The sequence below is a fragment of the Notechis scutatus genome, chromosome 3, assembly GCF_049901735.1.
Source record: "Notechis scutatus isolate UNSWTSFEM ecotype Mainland chromosome 3, rNotScu1.2, whole genome shotgun sequence".
NCBI classification, from domain to species: Eukaryota; Metazoa; Chordata; class Lepidosauria; order Squamata; family Elapidae; genus Notechis; species Notechis scutatus.
In genome coordinates this window covers 159,105,017-159,122,587 of record NC_142011.1, presented here as the reverse complement: position 1 = coordinate 159,122,587, position 17,571 = coordinate 159,105,017, and the positions used below count along the sequence as shown (strand labels likewise).

General features: G+C 35.6%; 1 protein-coding gene across 21 annotated transcripts in view; it reads left to right on the top strand.

Annotated features, from left to right (window-relative positions):
* Window positions 1-17,571, top strand: part of PTPRM (protein tyrosine phosphatase receptor type M) — a 483,430-nt gene that overhangs the window by 331,324 nt on the left and 134,535 nt on the right. For 12 of the 21 annotated variants that reach the window (XM_087961550.1, XM_087961548.1, XM_087961545.1 and 9 more), the window contains one exon: window positions 275-304. The exons of the other annotated variants lie outside the window; for them this stretch is intronic. In XM_087961550.1, the coding sequence (XP_087817676.1) occupies window positions 275-304 (30 nt within the window). The remainder of the gene's footprint in view (window positions 1-274; window positions 305-17,571) is intronic. 21 annotated transcript variants of the gene reach the window in all.

Genomic DNA, 17,571 nt, shown 5'->3' with positions numbered 1-17,571 from the left:
GTCTTATATGCATGTGAAAGACATATAATTGTTATTGATGGCTACTAAAAAAATCTCTGTGATAAATTTACTGCTAAAGCTGTTGTGAAGAGTGAATATATCATCTGTCTTTTCCAGATGTGGTGCATGGTATGAAATGCATTCTTGCTATCTTTTCATTTGTTTCTCCAGTTCTAGCTTCATCTCGATTTTTTCATACATTAATATTTGGCTTTTCTTTCCTTCCATTTCATCTTTTCCTACACTGACTAAAATCCTTCCACCATCATGGCAGAAGAAGCTATCACTCCTACACTTATTACCTGTAAGTAACTTACTTGTGCATTATCAGAGTCATGCTTTCTGCCATGTTGTCCTTCTGTGCATGAATAGTATATTCTGATAATTCCCTTTCTCTTTGTGAAACTCAAAACACTTTTCAACTTTGCTTGAAACAAAACATTTACATGTCATTGCAATGAAATCCATTTCCCTTTACGTTCTTTTGCCACGTACTGTGTGTTAAGTATTGTATTTTTTCCATTTTACACAATTAGAGAAAATACAATTACTAAAAGATACTTTTAAATATAAGACTCAATATTTTTAATTAAAATATTTGCACCGGTAATTCCAATCCTATTTAGAATGAGAACCCAAGTGAGGGATGGGATGGAAAGTTCTCTACTTTTTTGTCCTTACTGAAAAATGTGGAATCATTTATAGTACACCCGCTACATTTTTAATCTTGTTCATAACAACTACAGTGTTGCTGGAATGCTGTTGGGTCGCATAACATCAGGCAGCCTTCTCAATGTTAGTGTCTTTTCATAGTTTGGATTTCAAAATCCCATAATCATTGCCACGTGAAATAATAATTATCTTGCTGAAGTTCAGTTTGTTTAAAGAAACCAAGGTGGGCAAGGCTTACAAAAGTGATTACCATTTTGATAAATAAGATAACACAAAATAGGAAAGGCTGCATCTTGGAATATTTCAAAACATTGATAGAATTTTGTTTAGAAATGTTCCCTTGAAATTCACAAGGATTGTTTATATGATATGATGAAATAGTGGATAAGTGGAAAAGGACCAGAGAGCCCAAGTTTACCCTGAACATATAAGCTTAGTTTTCTCAGAATATCTCAATAAATTGTAGTTGCATTTTTTTTTTAAAAGGAACAAATGCTATCTTGAGCTTCAGAGTATATTTTACAGTTGTAAAATATTCTGTGTATTTGGTTAAACAGAGAACTAGAAATTCAACAAATAAATAAATGATTTTTGGTTCTTTGATATTAGACTATATAAATCTATGAAAATCTGAATTTTATGTAAAAAATTGTAAGTAATGTTCTTGTAAGAACATTAAAATAATTTTTGCAATTTTTCAACCAATCTTAAATGAGAAAAAAATAGATTTATAGATTTTTAACTATAACATATTTCATTATTTAATAGCATGTTTTTATCATAATATTTGCATGTGTTTAAGTCTTCATGTTATAAACTGGTACTTACAGTGTTCATATTTATGGGAAGACAAAAATAATTCCTGTGTATGAACTAATTTATACAGTGAAATGACAGTCAACCTTACATGAAATTGTGGCTTACCCAAGTATCTCTAAATTAAGGAGTAGAAATTCAAGAATTATTTCAGTGTAAATGATGCATTTGTTTATTGGTTGTATTTTCTTTGGAGAAATAATGGGTGCAATTTTAAAAGCTATGGAAAAGAATAGTAGTTTAATAATGAATTGAACTGTTAGTTTTCAGAGTGATTTAATGAAGTATTGAACCATTCCAAGCAGACAACTATGAGGAATGAGGTAAATACACACAAATCAGTATGTAGATAAAGGAAGGCAACAGATAAAGAAAATGAATCTCGAAAGTCTTGTTCATGAGCTTTAGTCATTTAGTCAGATTTGATCTGAGATATGATTTGTCAGAATTGCTTCATGTTTCCCAGCAAGTAATCAGACTTTGTTTGAAATTTTTCTTTATCATTCTTATCTCCCATTTTTCCTGCCTTTATATCATGGAAGTGAATACAGTTCTATTTCAAAATTAAAGTTTGTACTCAAGAGGAGACCAAATGGCATTAAACTGTGTCTATTCTAGAAGAAAGATAAGAAAATGTACTAATTTCCTGTGGTAAGGAAGAAACCAGAAGCTCAGGATAAAAACTGGTTAGGCACTGATCAGATAAGTATAAATGTAGAGTGGATACATTCCAGTATCCAATAAGCCTAGGAAAAGAATAGGAAAAAGTCCATTGAGGGTCAAAAAGGTTTTGTGGGTAGGGAAGAAAAAGGGAAAAAGTTTTAAGATTTTAAATGTGGGTCAGAGAAATACCGTATGTTGAGGTCTTGATTTCTGTGTTTTGTAGATACAGAATTCTTTTTCCCCCCCCTACAATAAATCAATTTATGTAGGAGTACTGAATCCTTGAAGTTGTTATCTGGTTCTAAAATGAGATAGACCTTTGAGATAGACCAAATCAGGAAACAGACACCATAAGAAATACTAGAATTCTACTTTATTGATATAGGCTACAGTAAACAGACTTTTGAAAGTTTGACAGAGTTTTCCTTCCCTCCCTCTTATAACCAAAGAAAATCAAGGCAGGGTAATTTAAATTTCTTTCTCACACTTTACTGCTTTCCAGGGTTAAATCTATGTTTTATTAATAGTTGCTGCATATTTTCTTCAAAGCCATCTCTGCACTCCACTGCATATGCAGGGTTTTGTTTCTGGAAGAATATAAATGTATAGCCATTCTTGATCTGAAGCATGAAAGCAAGATTTGCCTGTTATACTCCCAACAGAGCCCATGATCTGACCCAGAGAATATATAAAATGTCTCCTCAAGAATCAGTTGTGCCATATCAGGCCTCATATAAGTGCTATTCGGTCATTGTCAAGAAATTTCTCTCATTACTGCCATATGCTGGCTCTCTACCAGGTTTCTTCCTTTCACACTACTACCTAAAAAACTGGGTTCCATATTTATTGAACTATTTCCTATATTTACACAAATTAATCATGCTGCCTTTTGCCTATAGCTTTCAGTTACACTGAAAACGCATCCAGTTTCCCACTGATTCACCAGTTCCTTAAGCATTCCCCATATTCAACGCACATATTTGCACCATTACCATCTTACCTAGATCAGGAGAAGAGGGAGAAAATGAGGTGCAGTGTATTTTAGATTCCCAGTAAACATTTGCTATATTGAAAGCTTATGGAAAGCAGCAAGTGATGTACATAGCCATACCGTTATTCAACAATTTCTTTTTAATACAGCCCAAACCACCTCATTGGCCACATAATCTGCAGCAAGCCCGGTAGGACAAGGAAATTAGAAGTTAGGGATGCAGCCAAATAAAACCATTGCATAAACATAGAGCAATCTCAAAGGCAAACAAAATCCCAAAGCTCATGTACTCAGGAGAAAGGAGTTTAAGATTTAAAGCCTGAGGTAGACAATAAATATGTCCCATGTAGTTGTTCTACACATATGCTTATTTTTTATCTATGGTTAAAAACAAACAAACAAACAGCTTCTCTATAATTATTACATTGTTGAAGTTTCTGCTGTTACACAGTTCCTAAATGCAGAGTTGAATTTCTGAAAGAGTGCCTGGTCTTAATTTTAACAAAAAATGCCTGTTACAGAAGGAAATGGAAGGAAACAGTTAATTGCTTTATCCTCCTGATATTGAAGGGATCTGAAATCCAATCCATTGCTTATTAATCTAGTTACATTACAGGAATGAGGAAAAAAATATTATTCCATACCCGTATAATCCTTTGCAAGTCTGCACAATTGGCTTGCCAAGGATTGAGAATGCTCCAGAAAACATTGGAAGATTGCTAAGAAATATTGCACGAGAAAGCTCTGTTGTGTGCACTGATTCCCATGTTACTAGTTTTTATCCTATGGATATAGGCTGTTTAGTAGAGGATCTTTTGCCGAAATGAAGATAGCAATCACTAGATATGTGCACAAAAAAGAAAATACGTTCTATTTTATTCTCGGAACAAAATGACACAATAGCATAATCCCTGTTACAAATGTTTTATTAGCTGGATAATCTTCAAATATGCTTTCCAATTTTTGTCTGAATAAAATTCAAAGCATTTCATGTGTCTATCCCATAAAGAAGCATGAGAAATCAGGGCCAGTTGCTTTTTTTATTCAGTGTCAGTCAACATGTCTGTTGCATTCAGAGCTATTAGACTCAGGTTTGTAACCTTTGAACAGCAACAGCTGTTCAAACAAGAATTTCATACTATTGAAAGGCCTTGGAGTGAAGGAAGATTGGTTGATGGAAGTGTCCATTAATGTCTCAAAGCTCTATCATGCAGGTGTTTCATGATAATCCCTGTACATAGAATATTTTTTTAATTATGGTTTTATATTGTAAATATTTGCTATTTATTTTGACAGGATCAACAGCAAATGAAATTTATTTCATTATCAAGAATATTGTTTTATTCTTACCAACTTTGGTGACAAATAGCCATCATAATTCGTTGATACAAAAAGAATTGCCAATTAGATTTTACAAAACTTGTTCAGTTTCACCACTGTTTGTGGTACTCTTCAGGGATAAAGCTGAAGCTGCTTATTCCTCATATGTAATATTTCATATATTTGCCATGGTGAATAAGTGGCAATACAAATCTAAATAAATAAATAAATATGCTGAAGAAGCTTCTTGGATGAAAAGCAAAACATTATCAAAGAAAAACCAGAAAATCCAGTTGTCTCTTGAAAAGCTTATTGTATAATTAAGTCAGATTCAACCAATGGAAATATGGTATCAGAGGTTTGAGTAGATTAGATTCATTATGCTATATTACAGATAAATTAATAAGCATTATTGCTGACTTTTAATGAGCTATAGGCAAAAATATGTACCAAGTGTATTAAATCCTCAACTTTAAAATTGATCAAATAGAATAAATACTTAATTCAATGATCTATTTCAAGAAGTTGCAGATTTTTTTAAAATGTTTGATTAGTTATCAGATCTAATATTATGCGTTTAGGTGTATCTTGATATAGCATAAATTAGAATATATTTTTTGAAATAACTTTTTCACGTTACTTCAAAGTTGTTTCAAATTTGATAGTGTGATTAAATGATTTACTAAATTGATAAAATAAATTTCTTATGCTGATTATTCTGATCCAAAGAAAACAAAATCTAAAGTTTACAGCAAATGCTTCAAATGTAGGGGTTTCTAGTTTGCACGGAGTAAGCTATCTTGTATATTTCAAAATATACAAATACAATAGAAGCATAACAAATCACACAATGCATATAATATGGCTATCTAACATGATTAAGAACAGTTTACCACTCTAAATACGAGTGATAAAGAAAAATCTTCATTCCCCATGTACCTGGAACAGTGGAACTTGCATCTGAATAAACATGGTATTAATTTTGCACTGTTAGTAATTTAATGATTGGCATCTTAGTTATAACTGCAGTAAGGATAATATTGTGTTATTCTGTTCTGCTTTTCTAATTAGTCATGTAGCTGTGGGATTAATATAAGATAGAAAAGGTCACTTAATGTAATTGGTTACTGCAACATTATTTATGGATTTTTTGGTGATTGGTAGGGTGACACTGTCAGACAATCAAGCAAATGAGTTCAAGCTAGTGATCCTTAAGACAATAAATTAACCTCGACAATAAATAAAAGGTTACTATTTACTTCAGGCTCTCCCAAACTACCTAATCTTGATTAATTGTGTTTTTCCCTTTGGATAACATTTACACTGCTATTCAAATTGTTAATTCATATTAATAAATATAAAATATTACTGATAAATAAAATGCATCATAACCTTATTGTTAAAATAATGTTAATTTCACAATCTAAGTAGCATCAAATTAGCTTGCTATTATACATTTATTATATTATCCTTTTTTAATACCATGATATTCTTGTGTTCTAACTTCACAATCACATTCTATAATAGGTTTGTCAAAGAGATTATAATCTGTTCAAGGTTACCATGAGTTTTACAATAAAATGAACATTTAGCTATAATTATGACACACAATTTTATTATATTATAAATTGGATTTTTCAAAAGGGGTAAAGGTTTCAATAAATTATAGAATTATAAATTGATTTATTAATATGTTTACATAGCAAGTTCACTACAAATGTTAGACCTATTCTTGGTGAATTATATGATACTGCTGTATTATTCTGTAGTTCTGAATATTTTGGGTTGCTGAATGTGAATGTGTTTATTTTCATAAAGAAAGTTAAAAGTATATGTAAATTAAAAATGTATTCTTACTAGCTTCAAAATAATGTCAAGCCTACTAAAGATTAGCTGTAAAACTAAACTTAGAAAATCATTATTGCAGATACATAAAATATCTAAATAATAAATTATTTTCAGCATTTTGTCATCTCTGTGAAGAATTAAATTTTTAAATGGCTGGAAAACTAAAATCCAAATTTTAAAAAACTGCACCTTGTATATAGTTTCACTGTAAACTATTTAGACTATTTAAGGAATACATCTGTAGTAAATTTAAACTACAAAATCCATTTTGGGCAAATGCTGTCCTTTTCAACCCTGTTACAAAAAGAAGCTGTACTACTTGTCATTATGATTGAAATTACATTTTTATAGGATGCCTACCTAAGAATTTTTCTCTTTCTGCACTATCTAATTAAATAGAAGTTCATGTATAATTTTAGCAGCATGTTCTTCTTTCTCAATTTTCTCTTCTGGGAGCACTATGCAGGTAGTGTCTATAAAACTTTCCATCTTTTCTTTCTTTTGGTCAGAATTTACGAGAGGGGGGGAGGGAGAGAGAGAGAAAGAACAAACAGCTTTTAATCTTGCTTTACCAGAAATAGACATTTAGAGTTAATTCATAAATGTAAATAATTACATTATAGATATTTTCATTAATTTTTACACAGATACATGTCTTAGGAAATAGAGTTGGAAAAAAAGGTTTGTTATCTGACAAACAAAACAAAGCCCCTAAAATATTTGCTTAAGCTAATTGTTGCAGTTTTAGCAGCATTGAAGCCTGAAGAAAATGCAGAGGCATAATGAATACCTGACTGAAGATTCAAAATAATTTATATTGTAATCCATGTGCAGTGTTTCTAGTCCTCTTCCCCAGTATCTGTTTCTGCAAAGCAACCAGTAATTTAAGAGTACAAGAAAGGTGTATCTGAGGGTCTCAGCTGATTGCAGAATAGATTGAGAGTCTAGCTTAGTTTTCTAATGCAGAAACAGCCCAATGGAATTATTTTTGTCTCCCAAGTGCATTTCTCCCTGCAGACCTCAGCACTGTTATGATGTTGTTCCATAGATTGCTTCACCTTTCAAAAAGTATGGGTGGATTCAAGGAATCCACATAAATCAATTTCCATCCTGTTTTTATCAAAAGGAGGTTCAAGTGAGCAGAAATCCTTTCACAGGTATTATGGAACCAATCTATCAAGTATTGTAGATATGCATCACAGGTGTCATTCTGAGATTAAGCATCTGGAGAACTGGAGTAAACTATTCAGATTTACCAAGAATGAAAGTAAATTCTATTTCTGGATAGAATGGGAGGTATGGATCAGACAGCTGATCACTTAATGACTTATACTTGGAGGAATTTGGCAAACCACCCTGTGCTTGGTAGCACATTGTCATGAGATAGCAAAACCAGAAGTAAAGCTTGGGAACTTGGGAAAATAAGCACCATTCATGAATTCTGGAATCAAATGATTTTCTTATTCTCTCCAAATATACTCTATTTTCCTGGTTTCAAGCATCAACATGCTCCTTGTTTGTTTTTCCTTTGAATCCTTGATGTTGCTGAAATATATCATTTATCTGCGGAAATTTCTTATTCTTTTCTTGGTTTGATCTTCTGACTAAGTATTGATCTATATGCCTGCTGCGATTGTTTCCTTGTCAGCAGTACTCTGCAAGACATTGCTATTTTGGATGGAATATAAGTTTGAAGAAATAAAGGTTTTACTTGTTTGCTTCTTTAAGAAGTTCTTATTTCATCTTTTAATTAAAATATTCAATGTGCTTAAACAAGTTAGAATTCTAAAGTAAAACATGGAATCTACAATTGATTTATACAGCTTTCTTAAATGGAATTGATCTGCAATAGAACAATCAAATACTAAATGGAGCTAGGGAATTGAAGCAGCAAAACAAATTGAGTGGATTAAACTGTTTTTCCAGCTACCAAAGACTAATTAAAAGTAAATATTGGGTGCAATACTGAGAAAGTCCAGCTTTCAGTCAACATCTGTAACATTGTTCAGGCAGTAAAGATCGCCCAAATAATCTTTTAATGTCATAATTAAAAATGATACATGAGTGCATCCAGAACTATATAAACCTTATCTCTACATTCAGATGAACATGCTGCTTTCATTTTTCTATGTTATTTGTATATTATCTATTTATTAGTTTTCATTACCTGTCAGTAGAGACATTTAATAACTTTTTGTACATAAAACTATGTATGATTTATAAACGTTGTGTACAACATAGACTGGCTAAACATATTGGATAAGTAGTGTTAAAAGATTTTCCTGACTTGGGAAAAAATTAGTCACTGTAAACAATAAAAGTACTATATGGAATATACACTGCTCAAAAAAATAAAGGGAACACAAAAATAAGACATCCTAGATCTGAATGAATGAAATATTCTTATTAAATACATTGTTCATTACATAGTTGAATGTGTTGACAACAAAATCACACAAAAATTATCAATGGAAATCAAATTTAGCAACCCATGGAGGTCTGGATTTGGAGTTACACTCAAAATTAAAGTGCAAAAAAAAACACTACAGGCTGATCCAACTTTGATGTAATGTCCTTAAAACAAGTCAAAATGAGGCTCCATGTGCCTGTATGTCCTCCCTACAATGCCTGGGCATGCTCCTGATGAGGTGGCAGATAGTCTCCTGAGGGATCTCCTCCCACACCTGGACTAAAGCATCCCCCAACTCCTGGACAGTCCATGGTGCAACATGGTGTTGGTAGATGGAGCGAGACATGATGTCCCAGATGTGCTCAATTGGATTCAGGTCTGGGGAACGGGCGGGCCAGTCCATAGCATCAATGCCTTCATCTTGCAGGAACTGCTGACACACTGCAGCCACATGAGGTCTAGCATTGTCTTGCATTAGGAGGAACCCAGGGCCAACTGCACCAGCATATGGTCTCACAAGGGGTCTGAGGATCTCATCTCGGTACCTAATGGCAGTCAGGCTACCTCTGGCGAGCACATGGAGGGCTGTGCGGCCCCCTAAAGAAATGCCACCCCACACCATTACTGACCCACTGCCAAACCGATCATGCTGGAGGATGTTGCAGGCAGCAGAACATTTGCCACAGCGTCTCCAGACCCTGTCACGTCTGTCACATGTGCTCAGTGTGAACCTGGTTTCATCTGTGAAGAGCACAGGGCGCCAGTGGCGAATTTGCCAATCTTGTTGTTCTCTGGCAAATGCCAAATGTCCTGCACGGTGTTGGTCTGAAAGCACAACCCCCACCTGTGAACGTCGGGCCCTCATACCACCCTCATGGAATCTGTTTCTGACCGTTTGAGCAGCCACATGCACATTTGTGGTCCGCTGGAGGTCATTTTGCAGGGCTCTGGCAGTGTTCCTCCTGTCCCTCCTTGCACAAAGGTGGAGGTAGAGGTCCTGATGCTGGGTTGTTGCCTTCCTACGGCCTCCTCCACATCTCCTGATGTACTGGCCTGTCTCCTGGTAGCGCCTCCATGCTCTGGACACTACGCTGACAGACACAGCAAACCTTCTCGCCACAGCTCGCATTGATCCTGGATGAGCTGCACTACCTGAGCCACTTGTATGGGTTGTAGACTCCGTCTCATGCTACCACTAGAGTGACAGCACCGCCAGCATTCAAAAGTGACCAAACCATCAGCCGGAAAGCATAGGAACTGAGAAGTGGTCTGTGGTCACCACCTGCAGAGCCACTCCTTTATGGGGATGTCTTGCTAACTCCCTATGCTTTCCACCTGATGTCTATTCCATTTGCACAACAGCATGTGAAATTGATTGTCAATCAGTATTGCTACCTAAGTGGACAGTTTGATTTCACAGAAGTGTGATTGACTTGGAGTTACATTGTGTTGTTTAAGTGTTCCCTTTATTTTTTTGAGCAGTGTATAAAGATTTAAATCTAGATATTCATAAACACTACTTTCTATCCTGCCTATTTGTTACCAAAAGGTCATTGGGATTTTCAGAACCATAAAAGAATCTTCTATTTCTCGAATAGAAATTACATTGCTTTTTAGAAATATGAATTGTCGTAGGTATCTATATTCCAATCAAAAAAACACTTAGATAAGTTCATATGAGGAGTCTCACAGATTAAAATATTTTGAGCCAATAGCTGGGAATATTTCAACTCAGCTTTTGACAATAAGTAAATCTATGATTTAATAGTGAAAAAAAGAGCAGAGCTGACAAGTGCAGCAGAACGAAGAGTCAGTGAACAACACATCAGCTCCTTGGAATTGCCCAGCTCTAGAAGAATTCTACCCTGTTTCTCCAACAATACAGCCTCCCCCAATAGGAAGTCCCAGCATGTTTTATAGGCATGAAATGAAATTAAGCCCCTCCCCCAAATTAAGGCCTATATTAAAACATGTGAAATGGGGGGGGGAATTGTGGGGGGGGCTTGCCGTTAGGAAGTACTTTTGTTGCACACCCGGATATGGTGCTGCCTGCGTTGACCCCGATACGAAGTGCCCCACCAACGCTGAAGTCAACATCCAAGCCGTCGCCGCCCGCCCAAAGATGCAGGGGGGGGAAATTAAGTCACCCCCGAAAAGATGGCCTAGCCATTTTTTCGGGGCTCAAAAAAAAAATAAGACCCAGCCTTATTATATGAGAAACACAGTAGATAGTGGCTCACCAAGAAGAGACTATAAGACAGCAGTCTCTGATGGGTTTTAGAGGCCAGGGAAAGCCATCTTTGTCCAAGCTGTGATTTGGAGCCTTCAGAAGGACACCAGATTCCTTTATTAACTTCTAGAAGTTGCTTGCCAGTGGCTTTTAGGATATTAATAATCTTTAGAAAAGTTGGGCTCTAGAAGGAACCAGAACAAACTAAAGATTATAATGAAAAGAAAAGAGACACAAAATCAAACTAAAGCAAACTATTTTACATTAGGAGGAACAAGGATATTTGGGGACAGTGTACTCGGAAGTTACTTTTAAGACTTTGCTATCATGAAAATGGATTTAAAAGAGAAACACAAGAAAAAATTGAGGCTGAGGCTGTTTGAATGTGGGAATAAACTTGACATGCAATAATGTGAAAAATGATATAACTGGATTTACAAATGAAGCTGAAGTCTTAATAATTAAATGGACATAAATAACAAGTCAGAAGAGTGACTTAAATAGCTTTCTTATCTTGGATTTACAAAAGAGATGTGTTACATTAATGAAGGAGTTTCTGAGAAGACAGGAAAATGAAAGGAAGTCAACTTTTGGAACACTAAACAGATTAAAGATCAGAATTCTAAAAAGCAAATGGAAAGAATATAAAGTTGGATTATATATATGTATCATTGTTTCTGGCAGCTCTTAATGGATTTTTCTTGAACAGGATTGAACTAAGCTTTAAAGATTTGTTTAAAGATAAAATAAGTGAGGAAGCGATCTTTTGCATTTTCAGAGAAAGGGATATTTGTTGAAAGGAAAGGAATAAGGTTTATTTGATTAAGGTTAATATATGTTTGTTATTTATGGTAACTGTTAATGGACTTTTGCTGACTAGACACAATTAAAAGGGTTTAAATTTACTTACAGCTAAAAGTTGAAATATGGGCCTTTTTTGCTGTAGTATCAGAGAAGATGATACATTGTACTTGTGTTGATGAAGGGAGAAGTCATTTCTATGTAATAGGTTTTTTTCTTTATTTTTTTTCCTTTTTAAATTGTTTTCTTTTTCTCTGCACTTTTAATTTAATTTTACTTTTTATATTTTCTTAGCTTGTATCAGTTTTTTTTATGTTTTTATTTATAAACTTTAATAAAAAATATGATTTAAAAAAATGAGCAAATCCAGAAAAAGGCTTTTGAGAATAAAATTATAGTTGGACTTGGGAAATAAATAATATTTGCTATGCAGACAAAGTTCTAAATAAACATTTAAAAAAGACAAAATAGTTGCAGAATGTTAAAACCCTATGTTACATGGGAATATCAAGTAAGATAATGCAAAACAAAATTGGAGGAATATAATGAGATTTTCACATTGCACTTTTCAGTTTTAACTCTGACAGTCAAATAAGAGGCAGCATTAACCAGGAAGCTTTCAGTGAGTTACATAATAAACCACAAGGCAGAAATTGCTGGTTAAAGAAATAAATTAGAAACTTCATGGATACAAAAAAAAAGGGGGTTAGCTATCGTAGCAATTATGTACTTGTTGCTATAGTAAGAAGAGAATGTTTATATCATATTAAGCCTATAAATATCTCTCACAGGAAGTTATGCAACCACCAGATCGCAGGTCCAACACAGGCTATCCATTCTGTAAAAATGTATAACACCAAGGGTGAGCTTTTTCACACTACTGTAAGAAAAAAAAATGTTCAAGAATGATCATTTTGGCTGAAATTGCTTTGAATTATTTCTAGCAGGTTTTTTTTTCCTGCCAAATATATATATTATATATATATATGCTATATTGTCAGGAATAAATTGCTTAACAGATTAGTTTTTCATTTTACCAGCCTTTTGAAAAATTGTTCTGGAAAACTGATATACTGTCTGGACCACTGTGAGACCTCAGCATAAAGAGAAAATCAACAAATATCAGTTTTCTGATGTCCTGTCTTGAAACAATGAATAATAGTAGTCCAGTGCATTGTATTCAGTTGGGAACTCTAGACATGAGGAATTTCCATCCTTGTTTTAATTTAATACTGAAAAATGAAATTTGCTTCTATGTCATACATTGACCACTTTTCTCTTTTTCATTTTTTAAGTGCTGTCAACTGCATTTTTCCAGTGACCTTTTTTTGATGCAATAAGTATATAACATCCACCTAATATTAATTCTTAATTTTAAAAAGAAAACTTTAAGTATCCCATAATTAGTTTAGATGGCCTTTCCAAAACCAGAATGATTCTAAAAGATTATGATATAGATTACAATTTGCTACATACTTCAGAGAGAAAATTTTGGAAAGCTGAAGCATCAAGTTCAAGTGGCAATACTAAGAACTTTGTATCAACATACAAAGCTGAACAGGTTGTCACATATAATATAATAAAGTTATCATATACTGTATAATATAATATAAATATAATAAGATAATAAATAAAATATGTGAACACCTAGAGGTAAGCAAACTCATAACCAGAAGCCAACATGAGCTTGTCAAAAACTGATCATGCCAGACAAATCTTATTTTTTGACGATGTGACAAAATTAGTGAATCAGAGAAATGCTGTGGATATAATTTACTTGGACTTCAGTAAGGTATTTGGTAAAATAGACCACAATCTACTACTTGATAAGATAGAAAAATCTGGGTTAGACAGTATCACCACCAGATGGATTTGTAACTGGCTGACCAACTGCATTCAACATGTAGTCCTTAATGAAAGTGCATCTACAAGGAGGAAAGTATGCAGTGGGTACTTGCCTTGGTAAGATAAGACCCAAATGGGATATACCATGAATAGCTGAGATAGCTGAGTTGACAGAAATTAGGAAATCCTCGTGTCTGGAAAGAACCGCTCTAAAAGACAGCACTGAGGCATTGAGCATAGCAGCATAAGAATATAGCAGCATAAGATCTAAGCATTAGATCTACAGAAGCAGAAGACTACCACACCAAACAGGACCCAATGTGCAGAATGCAAAGAGGTCTCTGAGCCAGTCAAACACATAATGACATAGTGTAAGTTGCAGACAAGAACAGTGCACACTGACCGGCAGAATTAAGTAGCTGGCATTATATACAGAAACATTTGCACAGACCAAAGTGGTCCAATGGTGGTAGGAGCACATGCAGTGGTGGAATGTGGGTGTGGCTTATTTGGTGGGCATGGCTTAGGGTCACATGACTGGGTGGGTGTCGCTTGGTGGGCATGTGACTAGGATCATCATGTGACTGGGTAGGTGTGGCCAACTCAATGTCACTCACATCAAGGGGTGCCTCGCCTGGCCCCTCCCCTCCCAGCCATTCTTTGTCATAGCCTCAATGTATCTATAGTTCTGTAAAAATGTTGTTCATCTTTTTTGACTTTATTATCTATCTATAAATATACTTTCATGGACCATTGAAAGGAGGAAATGGCTCACATGCTTTGCCCAAGAACAGGGGTCCCCAACCACCGGGCCGCGGACCGGTACCGGGCCGTGGAGCACTCTCTACCGGGCCGCAAAGAATTTTTTTAAAAAAATGGCGGCTTTCTTCACCTTCGGTGAATGCTGCTGGGATCGGGATCAAGGACACAAATGAAAGAAGGGGAGGGAGGAAGCAACCGAAGCCTGTCCTTCTCTCTGGGTCAGCTCTCTCAGTCGCTCTCTCGCTCCTCCACCAGCCCAGGAAGAAACTGCTTCAAAGAAGCGGGGGGCTTTTCCTGTTGCCGCAGCGCCTCCGAAGCGCCCGTTTCTCCCCACCCGCCCACGCTGCGCGCGTGCGGCGCGGGGTTCAACCCAGTGCTCCGTTCTGCCTGCCTGCCTGCCTTCGTTAATGGTTGAATCGGAACAGCTTCGGCTGAGTAAAAGAGGCGAATAGTTATTATTCTCAGCGAAGCTGCTCCCAAACAACCAGAAACTAAGGCAGGCAGGCAGGCAGGCAGGCAGAATGGGACACTGTGGATTGAAGCGCGCGCGGGCGGGCGGGCGGGGTGGGGGTGAAACGGGCGCTTCGGAATAGCTGCGGCGACAGGAAAAGCCCCCTCCCCCGCTTCTTTGAAGCAGTTTCTTCCTGGGCTGGTGGAGCAGCGAGAGAGCGAAGCCTCCTTCTCTTCTCTCCCCCGGTCCTTGCAAAAAATTTCTGCTTGAAACCGGTCCCTGGTACAAAAAAGGTTGGGGACCACTGCCCAAGAATATGATAGGCAACAGGCTTTTAGGGGGCTGCCAGAAAGAGGGGGGGGCAATGTATTTTCCAAAGCACCAGAAGGATGGAAACTGAACAGAGAGAGAAGCAACCTAAAAGTAAGGAGAAACTTCCTGACAGTGAGAACAATTCCTACCTGAGCAGGGGATTGGACTAGAAGACCTCTATAGTCCCTTTCAATTCTGTTAAATGCACCTGTATTTATGCTCTGGACTATAGACATGTAAACTCTGAAAAATACCTGGGCAAAAGAAAGGCAGTAAAATCACTTTAGGTGTAGGGACAGTGCAAAATATTAATATATTAATATGAATATATTAATATTTAATAATATATGATAAATATATGATAAATAATAGAACAATTAAAAATAATACCACCGAATATTCTCTCTCCCCCTTCCTTCTTTTTTTCTTTCTTTCTCTCTCTTTCTTTCTCTCCCGGTTTGGGGGCGTGGCCAGCCAGAAGTTACTAACAGTTCCGCGACCCACGCCTAATCACCACTACAGGTTCTCCAGAACTGGTGTGAACCGGTTCAATACTACCTCTGAGCACATGGGGCTACAACTCCTAAATAGAAGAGTGGTTCTAACAGATCCCATGAACCATCCCATCAGAGCTGTCTATGCAAAAGAGTCTTGTGCTTAGGGACAGCTAATATACTGTGGAGAGACCTCAAACATCTAGGCCTCTGGTAGAGGACCTGAAATTGAGGACTATATATATCAACCATAGAATGAGAAAGAAATTTGTATGTGTATTTCTAAAAAAGTTCCATGTATGTGTTCAATATGTATATATGTGCATATAGATAAGCTTTGCAGAGGAATTAGTTTCATTAGTCCCCATCTCTTACTATTCTGTAAGAGGTCCATCAAGAGCTATGTACTAAAAATATGACAGTTTTGTATGATAGCTGTTTATGATTGCTTGGGATGCCCTGTATTTTCTTTGTGTAGGTTTGAAAATCACGGTGAGAACAATTGAATATTGGCATTTTGGAGTGAACTAGTCCTGGATTGGTGGGTTGTTGTCAGGGAGCCCATAGTTACCTGCAATGGAAAGGTATTTTTTCTTCTATTGATCTATGAAGAGAAGGAAGATTTGTTTTAAAAGCATAATAGCTTTTTAGTGAGTGCTTAAAAGAAAGGTAATACCCTATTGTCAGAAAGAGCACTGAGGGGAAGAAAAATTTTAAAATGAAAGTAAGTGGTTTGCAGCTTAATAGCTTTATCAGTGAAGGATGCTGTAATGAGACATGAAAAGCACTTGATAAGGAAGGTCATTTTCTATCATTAACTTCACTTAAAACTTTCCCGAAACTCCAGTTGAATTTAATTGAAAATGGTATCAAGGGTGAACATTTATGTCCTTAAGAAATACCTAGCCTATGGTTTTATGGTGGATCCATGCCTTTTAACTATACTTCACTCCTATGCATTCAAATATTCCATTTGTTCAGGACTGAATTGCAAAGATTCTTAACCATCAACCTAACTTAGTATAATTTAACTTGGCCAAAGTAATACGAAACATGAAGAATTACAGGGCAGGATAAATACACTAGTTAAGGGTCTAAATGTGATGTTGCATTTTGAACTTGTCCTTCTACAGTATGGCAGAGAGGATAATGCTGTATATTTGGAAGAAAGTTAACTCTCCTAATTTTAAGGAATGCATTTGGAGTACAGGTTTCTTCTCTGTTTTAAAAGTTTCTGAGTTCTAAAAATGAGAAGATCGTATCATATATTGCTGTGTGACCTACATTTGATAACAAGATTGATGATTGAATTTTATATCGTATATACTTTTATTAATTAGGTTTTGTTACATTACTTCATTTTAATTGTAACATATTTTTTCACTGTATATAGTATAGATTTTTTCTTTTGTATTCCACAATTTTAGCAAATAATATTAATTGTAAAAAAATAAGAATTATGGGAGACTGGTGAGTAAAAATCACAAGTTTATGGATAATTCCAAACAGTTTGCATATAAAAGGAAGAGAAATTTAATACAAGTTTCTCTTAATGTATTTGATAATTTTAGAAGCACTGATCTTTGAGCAAGGAAAAAATACGTTTTATTCAGCTAAGATGTAACTGACAGTAATATCATAACATAAAAGCACACTGGATCTTACCAGTGGTTCATTTAATGCCAGATGGTAGCCAACCAGATTCTCATAAATTGATTGTAGGATGCTATACAGTAGTTCTAATCCTGCCTTGGGCACAAAGTCTGTTGAATGAGCTGGTCTCTCTCAGCCCTTACAATGGCAAGCCCCCAGGCAGGAGTTAATAGGGATTCAAATGCACAATATCAATCAATTAAACAACAAAATAAACCCTTCCCAGTAGCTTTCAAGGCATGCTGCCTTTGTCCCCAAGGGAATAAATAGTCAAGGCTAATAGCCACTGATAGCCTGTCCATA